A 17,927-nucleotide genomic window follows, 5' to 3' on the forward strand; every position below is an offset into this window, starting at 1 on the left:
GTCCTCAGATTAGAGTTTCTGTAATGGAAAGAAATATTCTCAAAGTAAAGGAGTCCTTTTAAATGCATGCCACCTGCTGGGTCTTGACTCAAGTGCCAGCTATAGGTACAGGAAAATTCCATTGTGGCAAACACAGGTGTGACAGGTGTTTAGTATAGCAGTATGGTCCTGTATACTCACAGGGAGAATGACTACCATTGGTATGCAATTGTATTATAACTTACACCAAAAAGTGGGTCCAATTATATCAGCATACATGTAGTACTTAATTCCATCCATATCCAGCTACTTATGCAAAAGTGGTGATTGTGTTTAGCTTTGGAGACTATATAGTGATGTTTTATATCTATGCAAACTGGTCCAATGGCTATAAGAATGGTGAATGATGTAATGAAATAAATCAGCTGAATAATAGTTTGCATGTGAGACGAGGAGATATCTAGTGATAGCTGTAGATCTCGTTATCCAAACAGTTCATCCCATACATTGAACATCACCTAACACACAGAGGGTTAAAGATTACATGTATGTGTGCACTATCATATTATCATTTAGATCTGTGTTGAGCATATGTCCTGATGCCTTACACTTATATCTCATGGAAATTCAGTTTTCTTAGAATCTCTGCCGTTTTTAAAGTGTCTTGTGTGTTTCGGCAAAGTTATAAAGAGCAGTTCTGTTTTATCCATGATCAGTGTGCTGTGTGAATGGAAACATGGTCGCCCTGAGGATTGTTGACACTAATATCTGTACTCACACTGTTTGATTGTAAATTAGAAATGCCTACACTACATGCATTCCAAGAAGATATGGCTTCATTATTACCATGTCCCTTTCATTCTTTGCTGTCGTGAGACATAATGACAGCATTGATTTGCTTGTGTTTTAAGAAGTCATTGGCAATTAACCTGATTATAATGAGTAACAGTCTGTTAACCTCACAGTATAGCATCTCTGCCCATCCTATACAAGTGAATAGATTGCATATCACTTTATTGGGTTCACTATTTTCTACCCCCAAGTTTGTGTGTTTGTGAGTGTTTGTATGTGTGTGTTTGGGTGTGTCCTTTTCATTCCAACACTGATGTGACTTTTTCCTTCATAATAATAAAAAAAGGCCTCATTATGTAAAAATGACGATGGCCTGTTGTACACACACAATCCTAGTAAATTTGTGACAGAGACATTGTTAGAAGCTGAAAATATAAAAAAGGCAAACACAAAATTCGTAATTGTAACCATGTAATTGTTGAGCATTGTTTGATTGGGAGTTTTTTTTTTTATATGTTCCATTTGTTTGTATGGAACATAGATCACATAATCTATGTTGATATTCTTTTGGATGGTGTGGTATGAAATAAAGTCATACTTGGAGCTGGCTGTGACTACGTTCTGTCAACTTACCCAACGTGGCAAAGCAATATCATTCCCATGGACATAAGCGGAAAATTGAGTCAGCAGTATGGTCACTAGCGTCCACATCGTGACTATCAATCAGTAATAAAGATACTTTGAGTTGAGAGTTTGTACTGTATATTACCATTTAATTACCACCTTCTTGACTTTAAAATGCAGTGTTATTAAATAAAAGGCCCCCAAAAATGCTACAATAGAACTTTAAAAGAAAAAAAAAAGAAGTGATCCTATTTCTGCTGTATTCTAAGAGTCTATTCAACAAAATCAAAATAGCAACCAGTGTTTCATGGTCTTCTGCAAAATCAATTGAATCTCATACTTAATGTCCGAACATAAACTCCAGGAAGACTGCAGCTTGAGTGTTATTAATATTGATGTGAAAAGTGATTGTGAAAAGAATCCATGATGTCTGAAATAAAATACCCCAAACTGCATAAGTACATGATAAAGAGAGAGAAATAATGAGAAGTAAAGAAATTAAAATGTAGGAAAGGAGTAGAGATGATGCGAGAACTGTATGTACATTCTATGTACAACAGGAGTTGTAAAACGGACATTCACCACCTCGTTTCTGGATAACAGTTGTAATCCAGCACTAAATGTTGAAGAATCCTGCATGGATAGTAAAAATGTACATTACCAAGCACTAGACATGGTACAAATAAAGTATCACGATGTTGACATAGAAGCCTTTGTGTGTCACGTTGTTTTTATCACAAGTTACGCTTAATGAGCGTACATGTAATAGTCTTTGTTGCAATCGTGCTCCAACAGAAATTGCCTTGACTCTGACCTGATCTTTACAATGGTTTACACCACAAACCTCAATCCGCTGTGTTGCGCAATATCACCTTTCAATGAAAGACATCCACTTGCCTAGATAATCACTTTGTGAACTTACATTTTGATTGATTTGATTTGAATTTAAAGTCTTGCTAATTTTAACAAAACAGTTCGTGATCAGTCAATATGAATACTCGAATGTTTGAGTTGATGGTATCATTGCCTCAAAACTTTCCATGATGTATCCCTATGTACATTTAATTGTCAAGTTTTCATGGTTTTCAGTCGTTGTTCAAGCGCAGTTATGCCCGTCACAAATCCTGGTACTGTACATGTGGCTAACTATTTGAAGATATTCAGCTGTGAAGAACTAATGTTGAACACTTCTATAGGAAAAGAATTCAGTCAGTGCGTTGAATTCAATAAGAATTCAATCAGTGCGTTGAACACCAGGAGGGTTGAATCAGGAGCGAGGGTGGGATATACAGATGTCTTTTTTTTTTCATCCTATAAATCATTTTTTTTTTACAATATTCATGACTATTTCCTACAAACAGCAAATCTGTCCAAATTCGAAGCTATCTCTATTTCCGTTTACATGCTTTGTACTGGTCCAGTCAAAGTTTGTTTTTTTTTTTTCTACAGACTTTGACCAATTGTGTGTACGCTTTCTACCTGTGTTGTTTATGTATTCTACGTTCTTTGATTATGTTGCCAGAAATCTATCTCTATGTGAATTTGCCTACTCGCTGGACTATCCGTGAACCCGGGGTTGTTAGTGCTTCCCTTGTGCCATCATATTTCATTCCTTTAGAAACTCGTCAGTTGACATGCCTTCATATACTCAGTATTTATGACTCTCCTTATGGCTAATCGACTCAATGCAGCATTTGATTCCCTTGATGATGAACTCTTTGATTTGTTCAGACGCTTCCCTTCGGAATTTAGTCGAAATAAGCTACATTCGTCTGCTTTTTTGATAATCATATTGCCAACAGTGTTAACTCATCTTCAAAAGATTTGTATAATGATTTTGATTTTGAATATGACTTAACTCAAACTCCTAAGTATGTCACTGTTGATCAATTCAAAGATTTTACAAAGGGGTTTTCACAATGCACATTTTCCATGTTACATTTAAATATAAAGAGTACTAATAAACATTTTTAATCACAGATATTATTAGATAATCAAAATAAACATCAAATTTCAGTAATAGGCTTAACTGAAACATGGTTATCATCTGATGATAATTTGCCGTATGCATTAAATGGTTATGATTCTATTGTTAATAACAGAGTGAACAGGACGGGTGGGGGTTGCGTTTTATTTATCTCAAAAATTTGAATTTAGTGTTCGTGATGAATCTAATATTATGAATGATATTTTAGAGTCCCTGTTTGTGGAAATTTTTATTCCGCCAAGTAAAAATATCATAATTGGCATTGTTTATAGACCCCCACGTTCAAGTCCTAAAGATTTTTTGGATTGTATAACAAACTTATTAAAAAGCCCCTTTTTAATGAATTAAAGTTTTTCATATTGGGTGATTTTAACATTGATTTGATTAAGAATGATGATAATACATCTCAAGAATTTCTTGAAATGTTTTTGTCAGCTTCTTTTTTGCCATTAATTTCGAAGCCAACTCGTGTTACAAATCATTCCGCCACCCTCCTTGATAACATTTTCGCTAATTCTGTGCAGGTTTTTAATTCTTTTATAATTCTATATTATATTACTGATCATTTCCCCATTATAGCATGTTTTGACCTTAAACAGGGTGTTGATAAGTTTCATTCTTCATCCAGACGTAGAGCTACACCAGAAAATGTGGCTAGCCTTGGTGCTAACTTAGATAGGGCTAGTTGGTCTAGTGTTTATGATAATGATGATATAAATGTATCGTTTGAGAATTTTTCAGGGATAATCAAAAGATATTTGGATGAATATATTCCTAGATTAGAAGAAAAGTCATTTAATTATAAAACTTCCCCCAAATTACCATGGATTTCAAAATCTCTTCTTCGTTCAATAAATAGGAAAAATAGGTTATAACATAAATTCAAAATGAAAAAAAAAAACCTGAGAAGTCAAAAAATAAATACACTTCGAATAAAAATATTCTAACAAAGATTATATGGTTGGAAAAGAGAAAATATTATATGATTCAGTTAGAAAAATATAAACATGATATAAAAAGATACATATAAGGTGTTGAATCAGGCTATGAATATATCAAAAAAAGAAGTCAGAAATTACAAAAATAATGCTTGATAAAGATTTTGAAGATCCCAATGATATAGTCAACATTTTTCACTCTTATTTCTCAAAGATTGGAGAGAATTTGGCAGAAAAAATACCGCAGTCAAATATACATTTATCTAAATTCTTAGGTCAATCCAATTCCTGTTCTATTTATTTTTTTTTGTTCCAACAACAAAATATGAAATAATAGATATTGTTACCGCAAATAATAACAAGCAAAGTGCCGGTTATGACGATATCCGTCATTTTAATTTAAAGGGAATTACTAGTATATCTTCAGTTGCTGACCCACTTTCATATATTTTCAATAAATCCATATCAAGTGGTGTTTTTCCTGATTTTATGAAAATAGTTTAGGTTTTCCCTTTATTAAAAAACGGAGATGGTTCTGATATATGTAATTATAGACCTATTTCTTTACTTTCATCTTTATCTAAGATATTGGAAAAATTGATATTTACAAGAACAATTAATTTTCGGAATTTGCATAATGTTTATACAAATTCTCAGTTTGGGTTTCGTCAAAAACATAGCACCATTCATGCCCTTTTAAAGTTTATTGACCACGCTGCGCATACTATTGATAATCATTCTCATCTCATTGGTATCTTCCTGGACTTCTCCAAGGCCTTCGATACAATTAATCATGAAATATTACTTTATAAACTGTCTCATTATGGAATTCGGGGGAAGGCCTTGGAGTGGTTCAGGAGTTACCTACAAAACCGAAAACAATATATCTTTGAACGAAAACAGCTCGAGTTTTGAATTCATTAAATGTGGCGTCCCACAGGGTAGTTTATTAGGACCATTACTTTTTTATCATTTATATTAATGACTTTTGCAGATCATCTGACATACTCTCATTTATACTTTTTGCTGATGATTCAAATATTTTCTTTTCTCACCAAAATCCAGATACTCTTGTACGCATCATTAATTCCGATTTGAAAAAAGTAACTCAGTGGATAAGAGCTAATAAATTATCACTTAATCTCCAGAAAACTAAGTATATGCTTTTTAGTAATTCTATAGAAGATTTAGGCACAGGTATTGCTTTTGATGACACTTTGTTAGAACGAGTTTCTCATATAAAATTCCTTGGTTTCACAGTAAACGATAAACTTTCGTGGAGGCCGCATATTACAAACATTACAATAATTTCACGCAATATTGGTATTATTAATAGACTTAAGTTTCATATTCCATTGTCCTCTTTGTTGACGTTGTATTTTTCTCTAATTTTACCTTATCTTGATTACGGACTCCTGGCGTGGGGTAGTGCCCATCAAAATTTACTTGATAAACTACTGTTATTAAAAAAAAAAAGGGGTTGTTCGTATTATTTGTGGCGTCCCGCCACGTTCCCGTACAGAGCCATTATTTACTAAGTTATACGATTTTGAAAATTAAAGATTTCTATTTTTATTTTCAACTTGGTCAGTTTATGTTTAATTACAATGTAAATGCACTTCCCAGTATTTTCAATTCAATGTTCCCACGGAACCAGTCTTTTCATGATTATCCCACTAGACAATCTAATGAGTTTCATTTACCCCTCATGAGAACTTTATTGGCTCAGCATACATTTATATACACCGGTCCTAGATTTTTGAACTCACTGAGCTGTGAAATAAAAAATTCCTCATCTTTGCATTCTTTTAAGCGCAAGTTGAAATCTTTTCTATTAAATTATCTCTGATATGTTTTTTTTTTTCTTTCATTAGCTATAGGTTTCGTCAACCTCAGGGTTCATCATCCACCCACCAATCATTCAATCACTGAATTCGTTATTACGTAATGAAGTAGCCATCACAATCCTTTCACGGCTGCATGCAGCGCCAACTCTATGAAGCGCATTCTCTACCATCCCCTGTTCCATTTCCCTTGTTTAGCGTATAGGCATTCTCTCATTCTCTCTTTTCTTTCTTTCCTTCCGTACTTTTCATCTATTCTAGCAAGTTGTGTCATGTTGTTGTGTTTATTCTGTTTTGTCCCGTCCTGTCGTATAATCATATTTGTCACAAGTGTTTTTAAATAAGTAATTCATAAGGTTTAGGAGTGGTTCACAATATACGAGCTCTGCTTTTTAGTGGACCTCTCTATTCTTTCTTCTTCTTTTTTCAACTGAAGCATGACTTTGTATTGTTTGGGGGGGGGGGGTTGCCAGTATGCGCTCTTATGTTTATCGATATCATTTATTTGCAAAGGCAAATGTTTTTGTTTATGATGTAATACCTGCATGGGATGGTGAGTTGACGGTGCTGGTGATGGTGTACTGGGTGCCCGAATAGCGAATAGCGAATACTTCTATGTGAACGCAGCCTTAGGCTGTACCGAGTACACCATCACCCGCCGAACCCGCACCGTCAACTCACCATCCCATGCAGTGAGGATTTCTTCTTCCTACATCCCAGCAAATCTTAGTAACAATTTCTAAACTGCATCAGAATGTCAGTCTACATGCTTATTTTTGCTAAAGGGCAAATCCAGACCAAAATTGTCATTATTTCATAAACGAGAGACGGTATACGCTGCAAGAAAATCGAACAAGCTCGATTCCCACTTTGCTATGCTATTCGCAGCTATTCGGTACTTTCGAATAGTGGTCTCTTATGTGAACCGGTGTGAGGAAATCCTATCGTTCGATTCAAGCTATTCGCGTGCCCTCGAAAACGAGCCCCAAATACCCAAATAGTATACTTCTATGTGAACGCAGCCTAACGGACGCTTCACTCGTTTTCAGAGCGGCATAATACATAAGCTTTACGTAACGATTTATGGTATTCATCAAACCTTCTCAAACAAAGTTTGAAGTTGCACAGGCCAGATGACCAGAATGTTCCCAATTAATGCTTGGGAAGGCGTCCATTTCATTTTCTTGCATTGAATATATTAACAATCTCTTTCTATTGATACTTTGCCAAATACCACTCTCGCTGTCAGGTGGATGTGGTGGCAAGCAGCATTTATAAGGATTACATGAATAATCAGTACATATAACAATATAGCCAGTGAATTTTAAAACCAACATGCCTGTTGGTCCAAAATAATGACCTTTTTAATTTTTTTTTACTGGCTTATTACAAGTACAGTACAAACGATTGCTCCTCCTACAATGAACTATTATAGTAGAGCAATTCAACAGTTTAGAGATAAAGTTCTCTGCAATCGTTTGTAGTTACACCGAGGAGGTTCAAGAGATGGAGTAACAACAGTGTTATTCCCTTTAATCTCATTGTTTGAAGTATGTCCTAAACTAGAGCTGCCTCACAGATCGGAAGACAATTGATTCATGTGGAATTGCATCATGACTCGTCACTCTCAATGGAAGATATGTCTTCTTGATGTTAATTACTTTTCGCTGTCCGTTCTTATGAAACATGAGCGGTGCATAAAGGTACAGACACAAGGATGTGCAAATAAAAATTCCACAAAAAATGATGAAATAGGAATTAAGATTACCCGACTTTACATGTTTTTACACTTATCTAACATATCAATGAGTAAAGAACTACACTTGAAGATTATACATTATGCAGTTTCATTTGTCAGAAGTGATCGGAAAGATGATACAATTGACTTTCCAGAAAGGGTGCAGTTCAGGTATTTTCACAAGGTACAGCTTGGATTTACACTTTCTTGACATAATCTGGTCAGTGGTTACTTTCTTTTTCATATGCCTTATCATAAACTGAAATTTATTTTCCTTAATATAATACAAAAACAAACAAAGTACTGTATAGCCTACATTATGTTACCGTTCCAATGAATCATCTCTTTGCTCGGAAAGACGGCGGCATCGAACCCTGATCATCAAGGTCACAAAAGCACCTGTGAAATTCTTTTGTACGTCAAAAGAAAACTGACAGCTGTTTAAATGTTTACAGCCAGTTGGAACTCCATTTCTCAAACCTCCTCAGTTTTACTAAGCGTGAAACCACAGGCTTTAGCTTTGAGATCGTCAACATGTGGCTCCAGCATGCATGAATATAGATGACGTTGAAATTGTTGTCACCGTTTAACCATACGAGATTTCTTTGTATGTTTCTTGGGATATTTGCTTCATTATTACGTCTGCCAAAGATTGAGGTTATGTTTTAATCGGCGTTTGTTTTGTTTTTCGTTTGTTTGTTTGTTTGTTTGTCTGTCTGTCTGTCTGTGTGGAGAATAACTCAAAAAGTTGTGAACAGATTGGAATAAAACTAACGCATGTGTTGAAATATCTTGCGAAAAGAAGGCCAGCTGGAGCCTGACATGCTTTGCAGCAAAACGAGCACTACCTGACTCCTGTTTCAGATGTTAGGCCGTTAGCGTATCACCTATTAACGTCATGGTTGACGTTATACATCTTAAAAGGAAACAAAGATATTGACGACAACGTTACAAGTCGTAGAGACAAAAAGCCACATTCAAAGTCAGTGTGCAATGTGCAGCGTCATAAAGGTGCAACTATTTCCTCTTTAATATCACAGTTGAAACTACAATCCAGAAATTAGGGATACACAAAATGTCAATTGCCACTGAATATAAGCAGGGTTTTTTTTTTTTTAATGTAAAAACATCTACTGCAAAAATTCCTTCATGACTTAGGTAGCCTTATATTTTCATTCATTTTCTTATATCTAATTTTTCTGATTTCCACGAGGCTATAACACGGAATTTTACACCACTTAGAATTCGAGAGCCTTGTCGATCGTTTGCCGAGCAATTTCCAACGAAAGCACGCAATGTGTGCAAAACCCGAGGTATTACTGGTATATCTCGATGTTCCTTCTGGCCTATATTGTGCAGTTTGTTAACTCGTCAACCAGACTGGTGACCTCAACTCTTCCTGTTACTCTCATCCTCAGCAAGTGGTCCATGGCCGTGTTGCTAACCTTCCGTAGGGTTGGTAGGCGCAGCAGGAGCTTGCCGTAGCGCTTGGGTTCCTTGGGATAGGTGTCTCGAGCATGATTTTGCAAGCATTCAAGGAAACGCCTCTGCAGCGCCCTTACGTTGTCTAATTCCGTCAGTCCGGGAGCATCTGTGTTGCAGTGATCGGACAAAGGCATGTGGCATGAAATTGACCAATTGATGTACTCTGCCAGCTTGTGGAAGAACTCGGAAAGGATGTTATTACGAGGTACAGAAATTTAATTACATGAAACCTTCAAGGAGATATCTAACCATTTTATCTTCCGTCATCAAACTGTATAAGTAAAATGTATTTGTGTATCAAGGAATTAAAAAATAAATGAGTAGCCTCCCTATCATTATGGCACGGTACATGTATAACAAAGGAACTACACCTAACAGAACACGTAGTTTTAGAGAGAAACATAGTAACTAGAAAATGACGAATGTCTTCGCGCCACACGATGGTACGTTTTTTCGACTATCCGCATTGTATAAGCAGCCAGGGCAGTTTTTGTTTTGTTTTGTTTTGTTTTGTTTTGTTTTGCTTTGCTTTGTTTTGTTTTGTTTTGTTTTGTTTTTAGGAAGTGAAGGTGCTGAGAAGGTTAATGGGACTTTCTGAAGATTTGTACCGGCTTAAAACGGCAAACCTGAACGTGTATAGAGATTCATTGATAACTTGTTGATTTACAAAATGATAAAGTATAACTGAAGTATCAACTCATACAATGTCCAATGCATTTATAGCCCCTCTAAATTCCTAGCGGTAGTCTAGGTTAATGTAATAAAAAAAATCGACAACATTGCAAACCCTTTACACGATGTTTAACCGTGGAATACCCAAAGAGGTACTTTATCCTACTACCTCCTTGGTATACCCTTGAAAGATGTGACGATTCGGAAAATTTGATGAATTATCGTCAAGTAATAAGTGAGTGATAACGATCACTTACTTATATTTTCAATATGATATCAATCTAAAGCTTTTCGTGAATAATTATATAATGTTGCACATTAATATTTTGTTTTCACATAGGCCTATTATGTCAGGAAGTACGATTTTCAAGATAACTCTGATAACGGATTCTCATTCCAAACAAGATTTATATCATATGAAAATCGAATATATAGAATGAAATAGAACATCAGATAATTATCAGATAAATATTGGAGGCGCTTCTCCCTGAATTATACATTTTCACAATTTTTTTTTTCATGTGTGTAGGCCTGCAATAATCATCTTGACATTAAGATTCGATTATCAAACATTTTAAGAGAACAATAGTATTACTGTGTACACATAGCTTCAGGAACATTCTCGAGAAGAACTAGTGACTGGCGAGAAAGTATGTGCCTTTTAAAGAGTGTTAAGAGATAAGTATGATGACGCCAATATCGCGACAAAGCCCTTTAGGGCATGCTTTTTCTATGCCTCTGCAACGAGATTTATTACATTTTCGGGATGTACGTCCGCCGGTCCTTCTATCCGTCCGTAATTGACTTTGTAGACAGCGTAAGGGCTCGGTCACACTGCCCAAAAGTCGCGTAACGCGCATGAGTGACGTAAGAAATCTGGTTTTGCGTGCTTGTCCGTCGAGAATTTTACCATTTTCGCTGATTTACGCGATGAAAATCACCGATGAATTGCGCAAGAACTACGGAAAGATCACTCAAAACACGGGTCATAATGTCTGCTAATCGTCAGTGGAAAGTCGTCGGTAAACGCGATTGCGGCAACATTTTCGCGACCGATCACTGACATTCCACCCATATTTCGCTCATTGTTCGCGTAAGAACTACGCAAACTACGCAAAAATTACGTAAAACTTGTCCGTCGAGAATTTCCGCTGATTTACGCGAAGAAAATCACCGATGAATTGCGCAAGAACTACGGAAATATCACGCAAAAATCACTAACAAACCACGCATTTTCAGCGCATAGGCACGCAAAGGCCCCAACTAGGGCGAATACGTGGTTGTGCGCGACGACTGAGGTCCCCGGTAAATCACGCATAATCTGCGCATTACTAGTATCACTAATGAATTGCGTATGAATCGCGCATTATTTGCGCATGAACGCGATAGCGGCAACATTGTCGGGAACGATCACTGATATTTCACGCATATTTTCACGCATTGTCCGCGCAAGAACGACGCAAACTATGCAAAAATTACGTTAAACAGCGCAATACTGCGTAAACTTTTACGCGAAGCCGAGTTTTGAGCTGCTCAAAACTCGTAATCACGTAAAGCGCCGATCCGGCGCACATCGGCTGACAACTACGAAGGTTCCACGTCAGACAAACTCATTAAATGCGCAAACCGCGCATGTATCGCGTAAGGCTCAAATTTTTTACATGGTTCATTTGTTTACGCGACTTTTGGGTAGTGTAACCGGGCCTTGGCCAGGTTTTGAGCAAGTCAAAACTCGGCTTCATGTAAAAGCTCAAATTCTTAAAGTTTCACTGTTCCCTCTATGTTTCTGCGATGCGTAACGTCATTCTCACTCATGAATCGTTGTAATTATATGTGTGATACTGGAATTAAATTTCTCTAGGGAAATTTGTGGGCCATAATATAGGGTCAAAGGTCAGAGGTTAAATGTCAAATGAAATGCTAAAATTGAACTTTCTTTTCGTAAGAAATTGCATATCTCCATAAAACTATATGCATGTACTGCCTGACAATGATTCTCTTGGGATTTTTTTTTCGTCATTGGGTCAAGGGTTAAAGGTCATGGTAAAATCCTAAGATTCTACTATAATTCCTGACACGAAACTATTTAATCAATAAAAAGTCTGCAAGGAAAGATTTGGGCCATTGGGTCAAAGTCCGTGGTTTAAGGAATGTATACTTATAGACCTCCAAGGCACTCCACAAATTATTTTGTGGTTGTGCCGAACTTTCAAACACATCATATTATGAAATTGTCAAGAGGCAATGTAGACCTATGGGGAGAACCATGCGATATGGCGGAGGCATGCTGGTGACACATCCCCAGCGACATTTCTATAGTTCTCAGTGATATTAGTCTTACACGGAATTTCATTCTCCCTTGTGTGTTGGTGTGTGTGTGTGTGTGTGTGTGTGTGTGCGCGCGCGCGTGGATGAAGCAAACGAGACAATGTTCTATTCCCGGAAAAAAAAAAAAGACCAGATCGAACGACATTCCGACACGATATGATCGTAACAAACTATGATTTCTTCCGCTCTGTTATTCAGACGAAAACAACCCTGTAACCGTGACATTAGGAACACGTTGTTGTGCTGCCACCGGTTCAGGTTTGTGCTGCTAATGCTGTTATTGAAGATGCCAAATGTACCTCAACTCAAATAGTGATAATGGTGTTTCAGTCATGTCAAATTGTTAAGAGGTATGAAACTGAGTGAACGTTACCTGGGAAGCAGAGGACGAGGGCATTCATGATACAGAATTCGGGCAGGTCGAGTTTCATGGTTTGCAGGGTGCTGTAGAACGCTAATGTGCCATCACTCAGGTCCCCCCATCCTAACTTCTTGCACTCCGCCGAAGTGAGGGAATGTTTTCCAGTAACGCGTATGAGAGGGTACGAATCCATAGACCTGACACAATATTGAGACAACTTTTTACAACTGTTTCTATATATACGAATGATACATTTTCCGAGTTCACGTCCTTGACAAAAAAATATCCTTCACTCTTGAATTCATACAGAGAAATGAAAATGATAAATTTTACAATCTAGTATACAATAACGAAAAGAGAAAGTTTGATTTTCATAAAAGCAAACACAAAACGTGATTCTTGTCAAGTTATCCTCCACAAATAGTTCGAACAGAAAATTTGATTAAACACATAATTCAATTCTCATGTCATTTTAGAGATCCTCTTAGTCATTATCGAGACACTGTCTGAAACGTCATCAATCACTTGAACTTTAAACGAGTAAGTGGAAATGAATTTGTTGAAAGAAAGCGAAAATAAGAAAAAGCGAATAATAAGCACAGATCTCGGAAAAGAATAATAACTCACATAAAACAGATATGCCTACTCTAACAGAGCCGGCGGAGCGTTTTCAAAAGTGTGGGGCCCACTTCCGGGTTTCATGAGCTAACAAGCAATAATAAAAAAAGGGTCCTCAGCTCGTCTCTCCCTTTCCATTTCCAGCTTTCTTCAGCTTACAAGCAAAAAAAAAAGTCCTCCATTTCTCCCCTTCCATTTCCGGGGTTTTTCAGCTGACAAGCAAAAAAAAAAAAAAAAAAAAAAAGGTCTTCAGTGGAAATATTTAGTGCCACTTACGTACTTCCGGGTTAAAAAAAAGTGTGAGGGCCCAAAGTGATGACACCGTATGTATTCCGTTGTATGGTGCACAAAAAGTGTGGGGGCCTGAGCCCCACGGCGCCCACGGTTCCGCCGGCCATGTCTAAGTCAGTTTGACTATGTATGTTTGCGTTGAAGAATCCAAATCGAGAACCCACAATCATTATTATATACATTCTTCGTGTAACGCTATGAACTTGGCAGGCCTAGTGAAACAAGCTCCTCCTATAAAGCCTCAACACTCCTTAAAAGTCAGTTTTACCTGTAGGCAACCCGTAGGATCATAAGATCCATGAAAGTAGCCTTAAGGAGGCTCATCTGGTCCTCAAGGCATAGCTGGCGGAAGCCGGGAATGGCTTTGGCCCACTGGATGATCATGAGAAGCTCTTGGTTACCGCCCTTGGCAAGATCTTCGTTGGTGGCACTGCCGGCGGGCATGGCTGATGGAGGGGGTAGTATACCGTCCGATGTGGAGGGTATGTTAGACAAATTCTCAGGGTCTACCACAAGAGAGAGAGAGAGGGAGAAAGAGAGAGAGAGAGAAAGTCAAAAGAGGGCATCATGGGCATTACCACTCTCAATAGATTCAACTTCAATTTATCTCATCCTGTATATTCGAGGTAAGCCTACGCTTAAAAACTAGTGTTCTTGATAACGTTTCCAGGCCCAAGGGATGGAGGGGGCACAATGTGCCCCCCTTGGGCATGGAAGGGGTCGAAAAAGCTTGGGCTTTATAGGGTTAAATGACGAGAGGAGCATAATTGGATTGTTTCCCATGTAAAGACAGATCTCTGCTTCAACAGTTTGCCCTGAAAACGTCTTTCCTTAATCGAAACTGGTTTATCTGTACGAATAGCAGGTTTACAGTAAGGCGTATGTCAGGGAGCATTATGAATATTGTCACAAATTTAAATCCATCAACTATTTTTTGACGTTATGGTGTAAAAGGGCTTATGTATGTCAAATTTTGCTAGTTAGCTTCATTACACTATTCAGCAGGTCTCAAACCTACTGCTGGCATCGTACGGGAAGGTCTGTGGGCTAGCAATGATAAGGGCCCTGACGGTGAGCTGCCACGGCTCTGCCTCGGCTTCATTCAGATTGAGATAGAATGACACATCAGTAGGATTGGGCCTAACTGCTCCCGCTGCTTCACTACCCTTCTGGCAGACATCAGGCGGCGACCTTGGCCGGGGCTGCTGGCTGGTTTGGCAGTCTGACAGTGACTGTTTGGTGCTGGAGTTCCCTTCCGACACACGACTGACTCTTACAGCTGAAAGAGAGCATCAAGCAATGTATAGCAATAGTTAAACACAGTATTGTAGTCATACATAATGGTATAGATAAGAATGTGTCGCCTTTGATAAACTTACCTTCAGATTGATGTAATGCCACTGATAGTGGCCAAAGTTTGGTCATCCGTCCTTTACCAATGAGTGTGACAAAGATAGCGATTCTCTTAAAGTGAAAACATCGACTGAATGACTGGAGGTCAGTGAGACCGCTGTTCCGAAAACTATAGTTTGCTTTGCGACGTGACCACATGTTAAAGCTCTAATCGCACGTTGGACCTGCTCAGTCAAGCACATGTAGATAGTAACGTCGTGCAGAAGTCGAACCACGTATATTTTAATCAAATCGCAGAAGTCTTATATTTCTTATCACGATGACCAGCTAGCATATGATGTTAGGGTTACACAAGGTTCTTGTTTACAAAATTGGCGTAATTTTCACTTGTGACTTTGCCCGGTTGCCATGATGTTAGATATCTGTCTTGAGAGTGTGAACTGCTTATTGATCAATAGCTCCCGATTGAAAATTCCCGGTTGTACCTTATTGGTCGTATTGTAGTGGTATTTGTAAGGACCAGGAAGAAAATGAAAGCGTGTAATTCATCATGTACTGCCGCTAGATTTTTTTATTTTTTCACTAATAAAATCGAGTCTTATTTGAAGATGTTTGAAAGAACACGAATGGTTACCGTAAACATTTATGCAGGATTACATACGTACTGCTCCACACCCCAAATTCGAGTCATTATAATCATTATCATAATAAACAAATAATATTAAATTTGATATAAAATGATATGTTCGAAACTACTATCAACAGTTTACCGGTATCACGTCAGTAAAAGTTCTGCTTTTATTATAGGTAGAACAAAGCTATTCGATCTTTATTATTACTATTATTATTATTTATTCGGCGTGTGCAAGACAATACAAGTGATAACAGATAAAAAAACAAAACAAGCAAAATAAAAGAATACAAAATGTCAGGTTTTCTCTGGTGAGCTTCCCTAAAGTTGCTGGGTTGGAAAAAAAGCATTGAAAATCACTATGACCCTTGGGCCTCTCCAATCACTGAGTAGCTGAACACACACACACAGACACACAGACACACACACACATCTGATCTCTGAAAGGACAATGAATAATAGATCAAATCTGTACTTAATGACAATACTTTTTTTCTCAGCTTCCTTGGACACATCTTGATATAATATATACTATACTGTATTTATACTGTCTTCATCACACAAAAAGACAGAATTATTGATGGGAAGCATTTGAATAAACCGTTGACCAAGAAAATCTTACCGTCAGGTTTCATGCCCACGTCTAGACATTTCTGGAACCGGCAAAATTGACAGTTGTTTCTGGTTACTTTGTTGATTTCACATCGTCCTTGCAGATTTGATGGTCCTCGGCAAGAATAAGACATTTTCTTCTGAAGAGACCTTTTGAAAAAACTCTTACAACCATCACAGGAAAAAGCCGAATAGTGGCTACCTGTGCCACAATCTCCGCACACGAGACATGGCCGGCCATGCTCCGAACGATTTTTCCATCGATTTTGGGATAACCCAGCTGGAGAAATGTTGCAAGCCAGGGATGAATTTGCCTGATTACTTTTGGTGGCAATCATTACATCTGAGCTTGTTTCCTCATTTGGTGTTGGTGAGCTGGCTATGGGGCCTTCGTGACTACTGCCGTCTTGTGAAGCATCCATCTTACCTTCTCCACATGACTCGCAAAAGTGGAATGGAAGGAGCAAAAATGAAGCTAAAGTCAAACGCCTGGGATTTACTTATTAAAAGCGAAGTAGATACCAGTATATCTGTACCACTCTGTGTGCCTTGACTGTATTTGTATGGCATTTCACGTAATGCGTTTTACAGTGCTTTCGTTTCCCCCGAAGCACCAAGGGTAACGCCTCCAATAAAATGGGAATAGATGTATATTGCTGAATCTACTGGTAGAGCAATAAGGTGCACGTACAGTTATGTCGCAGTTTCCTTAGAATTGGCAATTAATCATTGGATGAATGTACAGGGGCAGATCCAGGAATTCCATAAAGTGGAGGCGCCTTTACCCCCCCCCCCCTTTTATTTCTTTTCATTTATTTTGCTTAAAAAAATAAAAAATAAAGGGGCGCGCCTGGATCAGCCACTGGAGTATCGATACATTATTCTGTTGAGTTATGCAAGACCATCCAGACATTGAGGCTTTTGTTATATTTATGACCATCATAATTCCATATCTTCAGACATTTGTTTGGTATGAATTTACATAATATATACAACATTGTGTGTGTGCGCGTGCGTTTTCGTGGCAGTGTTGTTGACGAGTATGTCCTGGTAATCTCGTAGGCTCATATTTCATAATATGACGGTAAAGACAAAATCGCGCGATGTGGAATCCAAAAATAAGCCACGAGGCATGACAAACGGGATAGATATCTCCACTCCTGCCAAAAAAGAAAGAAAGAAAGAAAATGTTTTTAATCATGAATAAGATTAAAAGCCGAATATAGAAATATCACTAAATGTATACTAGTAACTTTCACTCGCCTAATTGTGTATTACTTGCTGGCCTATACTTCCATGTTATGTTGTGGGCAATAGCCCAGCTCATCCTCCTTCGTTATTTCATCATGATTGACATATTTTGAGTTTGTCTCGCAGGGCAGACATATTTCTATGCCTACTGTGAAAACAGTCCATCATCCTGGACTAACCACTCGAACAAGTTTAATGCTAGCCAAACATATCTTGAACTATAGTTTTAATTTTCAGTGCTCAACTTTGTCTTGTGTGTGTTCATGCATGTAGCTTATGTCCGAAGGATTGGGAAAGAAACAATATTTTGTAGAGGGAGACAAAGTGAAGAAACCTACAGCTAAACATTCACCCCTCTGATTCATATCTTTCATTCAATATTTGTCCATGTAGGAGACATGATAGGTAACATAGTCTGACCAT

The 17,927-nt window shown here is 37.7% G+C and overlaps 1 protein-coding gene across 1 annotated transcript; it reads right to left on the reverse strand.

Annotated features, from left to right (window-relative positions):
- Positions 1-9,248: 9,248 nt before the first annotated feature.
- LOC139738862 (estrogen-related receptor gamma-like) lies at positions 9,249-16,675 on the reverse strand. The gene is made up of 5 exons (XM_071649495.1): positions 16,576-16,675; positions 14,676-14,936; positions 13,926-14,163; positions 12,761-12,945; positions 9,249-9,493 (listed from the first exon to the last, which is right to left on the reverse strand). The coding sequence occupies exons 1-5, from the start codon at positions 16,673-16,675 to the stop codon at positions 9,249-9,251; spliced, it is 1,029 nt and encodes a 342-aa protein (XP_071505596.1).
- Between the last annotated feature and the right edge of the window lie 1,252 nt (positions 16,676-17,927).

This window comes from Diadema antillarum, unplaced genomic scaffold, assembly GCF_040938485.1.
Source record: "Diadema antillarum isolate AM-2024a unplaced genomic scaffold, OU_Dant_1.0 seq00000770_RagTag, whole genome shotgun sequence".
Lineage (NCBI taxonomy): Eukaryota > Metazoa > Echinodermata > Echinoidea > Diadematoida > Diadematidae > Diadema > Diadema antillarum.

Coding starts and splice junctions, on each gene's coding strand:
- LOC139738862 (XM_071649495.1), bottom strand. CDS start 16,675: ATGGATGCTTCACAAGACGGCAGTAGTCACGAAGGCCCCATAGCCAGC. Junction 14,937..16,575: donor TGTAATGATTGCCACCAAAA/GTAATCAGGCAA, acceptor GCTCTCTTTCAG/CTGTAAGAGTCAGTCGTGTG. Junction 12,946..13,925: donor ATCCTACGGGTTGCCTACAG/GTAAAACTGACT, acceptor ATATTGTGTCAG/GTCTATGGATTCGTACCCTC.